At 42.2% G+C, this 14998-nt stretch overlaps 1 protein-coding gene across 1 annotated transcript in view; it reads left to right on the forward strand.

Moving 5' to 3' along the window:
* The window catches only part of LOC117190536, a 76363-nt gene that overhangs the window by 48405 nt on the left and 12960 nt on the right, over positions 1-14998 (forward strand). Inside the window, exon 3 of the mRNA XM_033395589.1 lies at positions 14027-14136. Coding sequence (XP_033251480.1) covers positions 14027-14136 — 110 coding nt within the window. The remainder of the gene's footprint in view (positions 1-14026; positions 14137-14998) is intronic.

A 14998-nucleotide genomic window follows, 5' to 3' on the forward strand; every position in this document is an offset into this window, starting at 1 on the left:
ATAACTCTCTGTTGTCCATAATAAGTTTTTTTGTGTTTAATGCATTCAATATAATGAGTATGAGTTAATCGTTTCACTACTGACTTTTTTACGCCTTTAACCTTTTTTACGTTATAGTCAGTGTTATCATCTTTAGCAATTAAATATGAGTATGCTTTCGCTTTTAACCCTGCAAACGACGTCATTATTTTTCCTGCATTTTCGTCTTTCATTAATCCAAGCTCTTTGTTATTTGCGAGATTGATACCGAATCTGTTTGAGGCTAGGTAATTGGTTGTATCAAAGCGATTAGGATTGAATTTAATTAAATCATAAAAATCTTCTTCTGATGATATAATAAATGAATCTGTATCCATATATAGTATTTTTGATGATGGACATTTTACAGAATGAAAATTATAGAAATAGTCATACATTAACCATTTTGAAAGTTCTAGTACACTAACTCCAATGTATATGGGCTTATCATAAAAAATTCGGGACTTAGTTGATTCAATGGCAGCCAAATTATCTCCAAAGATTTCAACACTGTGGAAATTATGTCTTGCTATGCGTTGTCTAAACCCTGCTGAGTTTTGTCTTGAATCATAATGCTTAACTAATGCAACCTCACGACGTTTTTCTACATTCTCCATTGTTTTACCGTAAACGGCATTAACCATTAATTTGTAAAAGTTTATCTCAAAGTCATTGCTAGCTAATTTTCTAAGAGATGTATTGAGGTCAATATAAGGTTTCAGCCAACAGGACTGATTAAATCATAAAACTCTAGATATTTTTTCTAAAATCATACCTTGCTCTATACATAACTGTAGCTGCTTCAAATGGATTATATAGTTCTTTTTATCACTTAAGTCAGCTATTAGTTTTGTCTGCTTTCCTCCTGGTGGAATCTTATTTTCGGGGCAAAAAGGTAAACTATTATGCTTATTATGAATATCATCAGGATATCGCATATCTACTTCTAAAATATATCCAACATCACTAGATGCCGATATGCTAAGAACGTTGAAAGATGAAATTTCATCGTTACTTAGAAATTTAAAATTAGAAAATGGAAGGGGTTGACTCATAGCCCATCCATATAAGTTGTTGGCGTCAATATATGAAAGGAAATTTATGGGTTCGGTAGGCTTAAATTTATTATTTAAATATTTGTTATTTGCTGTTGCAATCCGTTGAGTACATTGGGTCAACCCTCCACGAACAGCAGTTTTTAAAAAATTATAAATGTCAGGATCACTAACAAGTTCTAATTCTACCCTTGTGTATTTTAACATTGCATCCCATGAAACTGAAGGAGCAGTAACATAATTAATGGGGTCTAACCTCCTGTACACTCGGGAACAAAGACTCCTAAAATTCTCAAATACATCAGCAAGAATTAAAACATCGCTTTCCAAATATAATTTTAAATAATCTCTAATAGATTTGCAATTAAATGCGCTCCAAACCTTCTGAGCAAAGTTGTAGTCTTCAACACTACATTCCTCATCATTCAGTGAATTATAAAAATTATCTCGCGAAGGAAGCAGGGATTCATCAAATTTTTCAAAACTATCCAAATAATCATAGGGAAATACTCCCTTTCGTCGTAGCATATCAAATTTTTCACCTTGATATTTAGTTTTCAAAATTTTAAAATTCGCTATGTTCATATAACTAGCGAGTTTTTCTAAGCTTGAATTTAAAAATCTATTTGAATCTATATATCTAATTTTATATTGATGAAGATAAGATTCATCGAGCTTACAATTTTGAGTTAACGCAATATATAACTCTTTATTGCAAGGAATGGTTCTTAGTTCATCTTTTATTGACGTAACAAATAAATGTATATCATAACGAGACAAGTTATGAAAAACTACCGGGAAAAAGGGATCGCTTAATCTAAATGTCTGTTTACACAGCTTATGAATAGGACCTACATATTGTCCTGTAAACTGATCAAAGAATTTTTCTCGATCATCATCAGAAATTTGTTTCTCGCAGGCATAGCAATCACCGTGTTCCTGATAATCCTCATCCCAAATGTTAAACTGAAAGATTGGTTTTTTATAGGACTTCCAGTACTTCTCATAAAGTCCATCGGTTTTCATCCTAAGTGCTTGACAAAATTTTTGGATACAATCCGGTCCTGAAATAACGAAATCATAATGTTTATGAGCTTATTGCCTTTGCTGGAATGTTAAAATATTTACCTTCGTATGTCCACATCTCATTTAGATGTTCATTGTATTTATGTACAATATAAAATGATGCTGCACATGCTGTATGCCTCTGTGCCATAGTAGTTGATGATTTTGAGGGATCATTAAGATTTATATGGTAATTTTCCAAAACTGCTTCGATGTCAGCATAAATTACTACTGGTGGAGATAGTTTTTTAGAAAAACTTTTGAATACAGTTTCGGTATTAGGTTCAGGATACAAAGCAGCAACTTTTCCACACTCTTTAGTGTCATGTATAGTATTTGTTGTACTATAAAATTGCAAGCAGTTCTTGCAAAAATATGCAGTATTATGGGATTTACTATGTTGTGAATAACATAATTTTCTCATGCACGTTATATATGCATAATGCATCATTTGCATATTATCACTATTAATTCCAAGCAAGTTTATGTGGTAAGTCCGAATTTTCTTAGTCCTCACTGTGGGTCCCACAACGTTTTTTCCATTCTCATCGACTTCATAAACATTGATGCTAAAATCCTCATTTGCTGATTCGAATCGCTTGATTCCTTTGCTTGTTATTGGAAACTCAATTCCGGAAAAATTTAATCTTACTCCTTCATAATAAATGATGTCTTGCCGTATGTTTCCGCATCGATAGGATGATGGTATTGTTAACTTATCTCGGCAAATTTTTTTTAATGCTGCTGTTTGATATATAGTTTTAAGGTGTTTTTCATAGGCCAATGATGCTAAAACACACCACTTGAAACAAAAATCATCATAATTTTTAACATTTATGAGTGCATTTCGTGACTTAATTTTTTTGGAAGCTTGGATAAACCTGTTTGCAGCGATATGCTCTAGTTTTATCATGGTAAGTTCAAAATATTTAAAACACTTTATTGCCCAACCTGAATCCTTCTCCTGGAATTCACTGCTGAGAGTTATCAAATTTTCTATGGTATCATTTAGATGATCATCAATCAGCTCGTTTTCATATATTGGTTTGTATGGAGTAATGAAATGCTTCATTGTTTCTGTTAAGCTTTCATCATCAGTGTTTTTAACGTATAATCCATATACTTTTAAATTGTATTTTATGGATCTGTACTCACTCATGCAGTGACGCAATAAATTGATAATATCATTTTTGCAATCATGAAAAAACTCTTTTAAATCAATCTGTTCACTTTAATTTGAGTGAACACGATATGATTTTAAAGGAAATCGCGACTCCGTTGAAATTAAAATAACGTTTTCATTTTCCTCTAGTTGAGCTGCTCTTGCATTCTTATGTTTGTCCGACATCATATGGCGTCTTTCCCTAGACGAAGGGTAACTTTCACCGCAAATTGAACAGTCAATAATCCTTAGTTCCATCGGAGTATCCAATCGAGGCCGTTTTGAAGCTCCTGACGTTGAAGGACCTTGAAGATCACTTGAATTAGATCCTTTGCTCATAAGAATCTCAAAAGCATTCCTAGGTCCCAAGCATGCTTCATAATGACTATCAAACTCTATTAAGTCGATGGACTTAGAGCAAAGATCACACACCACATTATTACGATAATCAGAGCATCTCTCATAATGAGATTGAAACTCTGAAAAGTCAACGGACTTATCACACATGTTGCACTTAACTTTTGATGCCATTTTAAGTTTTTTTTTTTTTTTTTTTTTTTTATCGAACTAACCACTTTCACTATTGAAATAGGACTAAGGGTTTCCTTTTTAAATGGTATCTTTTTAGGCCCCCAAACACCTTCTTAATCTTTTATATCCAAAACAAACAGTACCTGCTCACAAACCTGTTTCAAACGATTCCTACTGGGTCAATCTAATAATATGAGGGAAAGGTTACAACCTCTATTCTACCTGAAATCCACTTATTCTTTTTATGTAATCCTCACTTGGAAGAAACCTGTTTCAAACGAATCCTATGATTCTCTTGTAATAAGAGGAAGTGAAATTCAACCAATCAAAAGTAAAACCGCAAACATTTAAAATAAATAGTGGTTAAATGTGTTATATTTATTATATACATATGTTTATATTATTTTTAGAAAAATACATAAAATATTCTTATTATATAAATATGTATTCGTATTATTAAAATTTCGCCTCAGCTAATTTTACCGCAGCAATTAAGTCATCATCATCTTCATCCCGAAGTAGTTCCTGGAGTTGAGATCTTTTATCATCATCCTGATTATCTACTAAATCGAAAATGTTGTCATCATCCGGGAAAATGTATGATGGATTATCATTATTAGGCGTTGCATTCCTTGGGTCATCGTCGTCATCATCCCATTTAATGTCACTTAACCAGGTCAAGTTGCTCTCGAGATAGGTTTGGGTCTTAATCCCAAAAATCAAGGACAGGTCTACGGAGCTCGGCTGAGAGTCCAGATTTATGGTTGATTTCGGTTGGGAATCGATAAAAATGATTTCAAGGTCATCCATCGTTGTTGAAAGATTACTAGTTTATGTACTAGCTGTTAGCTGTGAGTAGTTATTATATAGGCATTTTGCTATGGGACAGTGTTAGGTACACAAAGGAGGAATATAAATTATAGAGAAAGTAGAAAGGTTCAAGGGCATCGAATCCGTTTTTCAGGAAACACTTAAAAAATACCTCTAAACTATCACATTAGATTCATTGCAAAGGGATGACCTACCTGTTTGAGGGTTGTTTGAATCGCAACACGGGACCAATCGTAAAAACAGGTTCATTGACAGTAAGAGGGAGGAGAGAGAATATAAATGAGCGAAGGATCGATTTGAGAGGATTTTACATGGTTGAGAAACAGGATTGAGATCGAAGTTAGTTATAATTTTATTCTTTGTGTGCTCCTGTATATATCTCCATTAATTTGTGTTCTCTTACCATTCAACCCTCTATACTTATAAAATATCTTATAAGTATTTATTTAACTTGACCAGTTAATAACATAGCAGAAATTGTTTCCCAATTCAATGTTAATAAAATATCTTATAAGTATTTATTTAACATGATCACGTAATAACATAGCAATATGATGCACATTTACATTCAACATGTTGCCAAGCTGCACATTCTTAAGCATATGCTGCTGCAACATGTTGCGAATTTGGTAATTCAGTCTAAAATATGACCGTCCCTTATCCTTTACTACTTGGTGGCGCCACCTATCGGTGATAATGTGAACTAACTTCGATCTCAATCCTGTTTCTCAACCATGTAAAATCCTCTCAAATCGATCCTTCGCTCATTTATATTCTCTCTCCTCCCTCTTACTGTCAATGAACCTGTTTTTACGATTGGTCCCGTGTTGCGATTCAAACAACCCTCAAACAGGTAGGTCATCCCTTTGCAATGAATCTAATGTGATAGTTTAGAGGTATTTTTTAAGTGTTTCCTGAAAAACGGATTCGATGCCCTTGAACCTTTCTACTTTCTCTATAATTTATATTCCTCCTTTGTGTACCTAACACTGTCCCATAGCAAAATGCCTATATAATAACTACTAAGGCTGCCTCCAATATCATGTTTGATATTGAGATTGATATTGGCGACAGCGAGGACGGCGACGACGATGAGGAGGAGGACCCGCAGCAGCCGAGTGGAGACCAGGCCGAGGCAGGCCAGGCCACAACCAAAACCGATGACGAGGGCCTCATCATGAAGAAACTGCGCTTCGAACAAAAGGCCATACCGGCCAAGGTCTTTGGCAGCCTCAAGCCGACAAATCAATCCGATTCCGATGAGGGATAAATCTTTTGTTTCTTTTGATTACGCGAAATATAAATGTATGTCTGTGGAATACTTTCCTCGATTTGAGACCTATTCTTCGGAGACCTATTCTTCGTTTTGTTCGGAAATTCATAAGTTCCTCGAATCTCAGCAGGCGTTGGCAATGTTTCCCTGCCAGAGTTTGAGCCTTGGGATATCTCATTCCTTTCGAATCAGCTGTTGGAAGCACATCTATTCTCTCTATTTTTTAGATTTACATTTTTTTTATTCGGAAAAAAAAGCAAAATTTGTCTGGAACTGTCTGAAAAATAAGAGAACTTTCGTAACCTGTCGCGAGAGACTCATTCAGCGATGAAGTCTGTACGCTTGATGCACGCCCTGTGCAGGCGTTCCTGGCCAGACGCAGAGATGTGGAACAGCGACGGCACTACGCCGAGAAATGTGACTCGGTGATCAAAGGCGTTGTGGTGGGCGTGTACGCCAAGGAGGGTGACCGCCAGCCCAAGATGACACCATCCGGCGAGAAGTTTGACGATCGCGTCCAGGGTAAGATCACTGATCTCATACGCGAGACGGGCCTGAGTGGCCAGCTGGGAAAAGGCCGTGTCTTTATGAACGTGGATGCGGAGTTCCGTGCTGCACAGATGTCTTCGTGGAGTCGATGGAGTATGCGGAGCAGGCGGCCGAGGGGAGCGCCTTGGCCGTCTGGCGCTACAACACCAACAAGCGCCGTCGGGACCGCACACTCATTCCCAAACTGGAGCTGTACGACTCTCCCGACTCGGATGCCTGGATGCGGGGCCTGTTCAAGGCCGAATCGCAGAACCTGGCCCGTCGCCTGGCCGATACGCCGGCCAATCAGATGACGCCCACAATCTTCGCCCAGTCAACGGTGGATGCCCTGTGCCCCTGCGGGGTATCCGTGGAGGTACGCAGCATGGACTGGATCGAGTCCAAGAGCTTGAACAGCTTCTTGATGGTGGCCAAGGGCAGCTGCGAGCCGCCGATCATCTTGGAAATCGCCTACTGCGGCACCGCACCCGAGGACAAGCCCATCCTCCTGCTGGGCAAGGGCATCACATTCAACAGCGGGGGCCTCTGCCTCCGTCCCAAGGACTGCTTGTCCATGTACCGCGGCTGCATGTCCGGTGCAGCCGCCTGCGTGGGCGTCATCGGAGCCGCCGCCGCCCTATCGCTGCCCCTAAACATAACGGCACTGCTGCCGCTGTGCGAGAACATGCCCTCCGGAATGGCTGCCAAGCCTGGCGACGTGGTGTCCCTCCTCAATGGCAAAACTCTCGGCTTCGTGGTCGTCAGCAAGGCTGGTGTGATGGCCATGGCCGATCCCTTGCTCTACGCCCAGACGATCTACAAGCCGCGCATGGTCGTGGACATTGCTACATTGGGCTACGCCGTCTGCCCAGCGCTGGGCGGAGCAGCAGCCGGAATTTTCAGCAATTCGAACTTCGTCTACAAGCAGTTCGAGAAGGCCGGTGCCCTTACGGGGGATCGCGTTTGGCGTCTGCCCCTGTGGCGCTACTTCAAGGAGCTGATCATGCCGAACGACACCTTTGACATCAGCAACCGCGGACGTGGCCCCGCCTCCAGCTGCATCGCTGCCGCCGTTCTGCACGAGCTGGTGCCGTGCGTCGACTGGGCCCACCTGGACATCCGCAACGTGGGCATGCTGACGCGCTACAATCCGCTGCCATATTTGCTGAAGGACCGCATGACTGGCCGTCCCACTCGCACCATCGTTCAGTTTCTGTTTCAGATGGCTTGCCCCGACGGCAAGTAATCTGATTATGTTCGTTACACAATTCCTTTGTTAATGTTCCGCGTTCCAAATTTGTTAATTGAATTTGGTGATCTGTTGTTGTTATTCGACCAAAAATTGCTGCCTTCTCGTTTCATTTGTTGTACCGTTGTAGCTGAGCGTCTTTGGTGCTAAGTGCGTCTTGCGGGAAAAGTTAGTGGATTATTCGCGCACAAAAAGAGCCGAAAATGTTTATGTTTTTCTTTGCTGTACGATTATAGGCGATGAACTAAAAAGATATAAAACAAAATACTAAAATACTAAAAATACTAAAGGCAAACAGGACTATAAAAATAACGAAAAATACCGAAAAAGTCACCTTCGGCTTATCTTAAAAGGTTTTCAGTTCAAAGCTAATGAAAATATATGCCTGTTGTTTTCTTTCAATTTAGAGAATAATATCGGGAGAAACGTATATAAAAATGGGTTTAATTATTTATTCTCGTATATTGTTTTTTGACAGTGTATGCCTCGCCCTGACTCCCTTTATAATTGTGATTTTTATACCCGATACTCAAAATGAGTATTGGGGTATATTAGATTTGTGGTAAAAGTGGATGTGTGTAACGTCCAGAAGGAATCGTTTCCGACCCCATAAAGTATATATATTCTTGATCAGCATCAATAGCCGTGTCGATTGAGCCATGTCTGTCTGTCCGTCTGTCCGTCCGTCCGTCTGTCCGTCCCCTTCAGCGCCTAGTGCTCAAAGACTATAAGAGCTAGAGCAACGATGTTTTGGACCCAGACTTCTGTGATATGTCACTGCTACAAAAATATTTCAAAACTTCGCCCCGCCCACTTCCGCCCCACAAAGGACGAAAATCTGTGGCATCCACAATTTTAAAGATATGAGAAAACCAAAAACGTAGAATTGTAGAGAATGACCATATCTTTAAGACTGCGGAATCTGAATTGGATCGTATAATTATTATAGCCAGCATCAAGAAAACAATTCCATTTTTTCTCGCCCTGTCTCTCTCTAACACACACGTAGCATAGCCGGCTTTGCTTAGAGTAAAACATTAGCGCCTAGATCTCAGAGACTACAAAAGCTAGAGCAACCAAATTTGGTATCCACACTCCTAATATATCGGAACGAGACGATTTTGTTTCAAAATTTCGCCACACCCCCTTCCGCCCCCGCAAAGGACGAAAATCTGGGGATATTCAAAAATCTCAGTGACTATTAAGGCTAGAGTAACCAAATTTGGTATCCGCACTCCTGTTAGATCTTACTATAAAACGTATATCTCAGAATTTCGCCCCACCCCCTTCCGCCCCCACAAAGGACGAAAATCTGTTGCATCCACAATATAAACCAAATTTGGCTGCTTTAGCTTTTATAGTCTCTGAGATCTAGGCGCTAATGTTTTACTCTAAGCAAAGCCGCCTATGCTACCTGCGTGTTAGAGAGAGACAGGGCGAGAAAAAATGAAATTGTTTTCTTGATGCTGGCTATAATAATAATACGATCTGGTTGAGATTTTACATTCTAGAACATATAGTCATCCTCTACGATTCTGCGTTTTTGGTTTTATCGTATCTTTAAAAATCTGGATGCCACAGATTTTCGTCCTTTGTGGGGGCGGAAGTGGGCGGTGCGAAGTTTTAAAATATTTTTGTAGCAGTGACATCACAGAAGTCTAGATCCAAAACATCGTTGCTCTAGCTCTTATAGTCTTTGAGCACTAGGCGTTGAAGGGGCGGACGGACGGACGGACGGACGGACAGACGGACGGACGGACGGACGGACAGACGGACGGATGGACGGACAGACGGACAGACAGACAGGGCTCAATCGACTCGGCTATTGATGCTGATCAGGAATATATATACTGTATGGGGTCGGATACGATTCCTTCTGGACGTTACACACATCCACTTTTACCACAAATCTAATATACCCCAATACTCATTTTGAGTATCGGGTATAAAAAATAGCCAAATATGGCGGGAATCGAGAGATTTCCGTGCGAATAGACAGCACTGGCATCTGCCACATTCTAGGGGCCTTGTCATGGCTGGGAACTTCCTGCTCCGATGGCACATCTCCTTCATCCTCCTCCCTTGTTAGTGTTTAAGCTGATTATTTGCTGTTCAAACTTGTCTTACACCGCAAGCACTCTGCGTTAGTACGAGTAGTAAGGGTATATCCGGGAAAAGATGGGGCACAAAGTTGATTAATAGGTGTACGGGATAGGGCGGAAGATGGAGGTGACGTTGCCATCATCACCGTCATCACCATCATCATTATGATCATCATAATCGGCGTGGATGTGGATGTGGATGCTGGCAGAATTGATGTTGAAAGGCGTTCTCGTTCTGGGGCTCTCTTTCCAGAAAAATGTCGTTTTAATTAATTTCATTTTGGCGCCCAATGGCCATCTTAAGGACGCCAGGTAAGGCGTGGGCTGAATCTTTGTGTCTAGATTGAATTCCACTCGAGGGCTGTCAGTAAGGCTTAAAGTGATTTATGCAATCTCCAACGGCAAAATGCATCCAAATCAATTTTACGTAGACCATTTTGCCTCCTGCTTCTACTAATGTTTCTGCTGTCGAGGCTCTCCTTAATGGCCTCTACTCGAGTTGGGAAACAAGAAGCAACTGCAACCCGCTGTGACTGATTGTCGGAGCTGCGTGTGGCCATCAACGGGAACATTACATTGCACTAAACGATTTTCTGCTCCTAAAAAGCAATTTTGTGTCGTACGAGCGAGTGTGTATGACGCAGCTATCCAGCTATGAACTCGATGCCTCCGAACCGAACCAAACCGAACCGAACAATGAACAATGCCTGCCACAAAGACACGAAGAGAATTGGTGCCGAAAATCCAAATTGTGTCATTTCGGACGGACAGACAGACAGGGCTCAATCGACTCGGCTATTGATGCTGATCAGGAATATATATACTGTATGGGGTCGGAAACGATTCCTTCTGGACGTTACACACATCCACTTTTACCACAAATCTAATATACCCCAATACTCATTTTGAGTATCGGGTATAAAAAATAGCCAAATATGGCGGGAATCGAGAGATTTCCGTGCGAATAGACAGCACTGGCATCTGCCACATTCTAGGGGCCTTGTCATGGCTGGGAACTTCCTGCTCCGATGGCACATCTCCTTCATCCTCCTCCCTTGTTAGTGTTTAAGCTGATTATTTGCTGTTCAAACTTGTCTTACACCGCAAGCACTCTGCGTTAGTACGAGTAGTAAGGGTATATCCGGGAAAAGATGGGGCACAAAGTTGATTAATAGGTGTACGGGATAGGGCGGAAGATGGAGGTGACGTTGCCATCATCACCGTCATCACCATCATCATTATGATCATCATAATTGGCGTGGATGTGGATGTGGATGCTGGCAGAATTGATGTTGAAAGGCGTTCTCGTTCTGGGGCTCTCTTTCCAGAAAAATGTCGTTTTAATTAATTTCATTTTGGCGCCCAATGGCCATCTTAAGGACGCCAGGTAAGGCGTGGGCTGAATCTTTGTGTCTAGATTGAATTCCACTCGAGGGCTGTCAGTAAGGCTTAAAGTGATTTATGCAATCTCCAACGGCAAAATGCATCCAAATCAATTTTACGTAGACCATTTTGCCTCCTGCTTCTACTAATGTTTCTGCTGTCGAGGCTCTCCTTAATGGCCTCTACTCGAGTTGGGAAACAAGAAGCAACTGCAACCCGCTGTGACTGATTGTCGGAGCTGCGTGTGGCCATCAACGGGAACATTACATTGCACTAAAAGATTTTCTGCTCCTAAAAAGCAATTTTGTGTCGTACGAGCGAGTGTGTATGACGCAGCTATCCAGCTATGAACTCGATGCCTCCGAACCGAACCAAACCGAACCGAACAATGAACAATGCCTGCCACAAAGACATGAAGAGAATTGGTGCCGAAAATCCAAATTGTGTCATTTCGTAAAGTGTTTTTAATAAAGTTTGCTCATTCCGGCCAAACAATGCGTTACAAATTTGCGTCACAATAGCCAAGGCTGAATGGGGAGCAGCAGCAGGGCAGGGGACGCTGGAGGGCTGCCGCGGTGAGCAGACACTGACACTGCTAAACGTTTGGCTTTGGCTTTGGCGTTGGCGTTGGCCTTAGCACGCTGTTGACACTGCGGCTGGGAACAATGCATATCGCGTATACGCCACGCAGCACGCTATACAAAATAACATATGCCGACACTCGGGATTAGGTGGCATCAAGTGAGCATTGAACGAGGCACGAACCATCACCCAGACACCGACACCACTACGGCGTACTCGTCCTTGTCCTAGGCATGGAAGAAGGCTCGCTCTTCTCTTTACATTTAAAATAGAGACTCCTCACAGAATTTCAAGGTTAAGTGAAATGGCAGTTTTTTATACCCGATACTCAAAATGAGTATTGGGGTATATTAGATTTGTGGTAAAAGTGGATGTGTGTAACGTCCAGAAGGAATCGTTTTCGACCCCATAAAGTATATATATTCTTGATCAGCATCAATAGCCGAGTCGATTGAGCCCTGTCTGTCTGTCCGTCCGTCTGTCCGTCCGTCCGTCCGTCCGTCCGTCCGTCCGTCCGTCCGTCCGTCCGTCCATCCGTCCGTCCGTCTGTCCGTCCCCTTCAGCGCCTAGTGCTCAAAGACTATAAGAGCTAGAGCAACGATGTTTTGGATCCAGACTTCTGTGATATGTCACTGCTACAAAAATATTTCAAAACCTCGCCCCGCCCACTTCCGCCCCCACAAAGGACGAAAATCTGTGGCATCCACAATTTTAAAGATATGAGAAAACCAAAAACGTAGAATTGTAGAGAATGACCATATCTTTTAAACTGCGGAATCTGAACCAGATCGTGTAATTATTATAGCCAGAATCAAGAAAACAATTTCATTTTTTCTCGCCCTGTCTCTCTCTAACACACACGTAGCATAGCCGGCTTTGCTTAGAGTAAAACATTAGCGCCTAGATCTCAGAGACTATAAAAGCTAGAGCAACCAAATTTGGTATCCACACTCCTAATATATCGGACCGAGACGAGTTTGTTTCAAAATTTCACCACACCCCCTTCCGCCCCCGCAAAGGATGAAAACCTGGGGATATTCACAAATCTCAGAGACTATTAAGGCTAGAGTAACCAAATTTGGTATCCGCACTCCTGTTAGATCTCACTATAAAACGTATATCTCAAAATTTCGCCCCACCCCCTTCCGCCCCCACAAAGGACAAAAATCTGTTGAGTATATTGAGGTATATTGAGGATACGAGAAAACTAAAAACGCAGAATCATAGATAATGATCATATATATCAGATTGCTGAATCTGGATCAGATCAGATCATTTTTATAGCCAAAAGGAACAAATCAATTTGCACTGGCTACGCAGCACCCGACGTCACGCTCAGACTGATTTTCTGTCTCTCTCGCACGCACTCCTTGTCGTGTCGTTTAATATTAGCGGCGTCTGCCGGAGGAGAGCCATACTGACTTAGTATCGGGTATAACTGTAGAGTTGCGGTCTCCGCAGCAACTCACAACGTTCCCCCTCGTTCTTTAATAAAATTGCGGGAAACCAATTAAAATTTGCTCATCAAATATGAAACCGAACGTGGTGTGAGTGCGGGTGCGGGTACGGGTGCGGTCTGCAATCAAATTTGAGTCATGGAATATTTCATTACACGTAATTTTTGCTCATCAATGTTGCATGCTCCGCCTCCGTTGCAGGTGGACATTTTGGACACGTCCTCTCCATTGACACGGCGCACGCGTTCATGCTCGTCTATGCCGCCACATCAGCGCCCAGCTTCCAGTGTGTGAAGCAGTGCTTCGAGGAGATCCGAGAGCAGCGCTGTGACTTCCAGGTGAGTGGTGCATCCAAAGTTGCAGGTGGAGGTGGAGGTGTAGATGGACTCCTGCATTTTGGATGTAATCACTGGTGCGGGCTGAAGAGCTGTAGTACGAGAGAAATCGATCATACGCAGTGTGATGGCCCCAGCCCGCAAAGCAATTAAAATGCTCTCATTTGAGGCGGAGCGCCAGCAGATGAGAGAATAGGCCCGCACTGAGCTCTTGTTCTCCAGCTCTGCAGTTGGTTGCTGTTATTGTTTTCCTATTCGCTTTCCGTTTTCCGCTTCGCGCTGCCATTGTTCCCGAGTGTCAATTATCGCGCACTCTTCCCGTCCTGCGGGAGCCGCGGGAGCGGTTCTTTGTTTGTGCCGGGCCTTTCAGCTTCCAGACTTTGAAGTACAATTGCAGCTGCTCCTAATACGCGTACTCGACTCTCTCTGCTAATTCCCTTTTTGTCGCCTTGCAGGACATTCCTATTGTGATTGCCGGGAACAAAGCCGACCTGGCCCCCACCCACTGGGAGGTCAAACAGGAGGAGGTGACAGATTGGGTTTTCTGCGAGCTGCTGTGTTTAAGGTAAGTCCAGCCATTAATTCAACAAAATACGAGTATACGTAGCCCCCCAAATAAAATTGTACAACAGCTGCGGCAGGCGACAGCAATTAGGGACCAAAAGAGCCAGGGCCGGGGCAACCCCCAAAACCGCACAACCACCAAAACAGCTGCAATTTTCATAAGTAACGCAACAAAGTGGAATTAAAAAAGCCCGTCCAACCAAACCATTCAAATAGCAAGGGAAATGCCAAATGGAAAACTGAAACTGCAAACTGCAGAAGGCAAACGGCGCAATTAAATTGCTACAAATGAAATTAAGCGACGGCGAGCGTGACAGCAGGCAGAGCAGTGAAAGGGAGTGCCGGCGAGCACTTCCCGGAGCCTTTTGCCACCGAAATCAGTTGCATTGTCCGAGGATGGGGTTGCGGTGCTCATTAAGTGGCATTTGTTGGCAAAAAAAATTGGCCATTCCATGGGCAGCAGTAACAGTGAGAGTAACAGCACCTGATTTAGATCCTTATCGAAAACAGCAATTCGCCGTGCAACATTTCCCAGGAAATATTTCCACCCAATAGTTCCTAATTGGCCATGCCCGGTGGCAATTGGTGTCGCTGTCGCATAGAACATTAATTGCCTGGTCCCATTGATACCTACAAGTATGCATGCCATACATATGCATAAGTTTTACTTCCATTTACTTCCAACTGCATTCAATGATAGTTTTTCCGACTGCGAGAGAGCGGACAGGAGTAGGATATTGGCAGCTTACTGCCGTTATATCTCTTTAAGGCACTGTAGCGCCATTTGGCGTATAATAATTGTTATTAGGATCGAATTTTATGAAGTCTTGTGTAAGTTAGGCTAGGGCAAAGCGGGAGCGCAA

This window comes from Drosophila miranda (genome assembly GCF_003369915.1).
Source record: "Drosophila miranda strain MSH22 chromosome Y unlocalized genomic scaffold, D.miranda_PacBio2.1 Contig_Y1_pilon, whole genome shotgun sequence".
Classification (NCBI taxonomy): Eukaryota; Metazoa; Arthropoda; class Insecta; order Diptera; family Drosophilidae; genus Drosophila; species Drosophila miranda.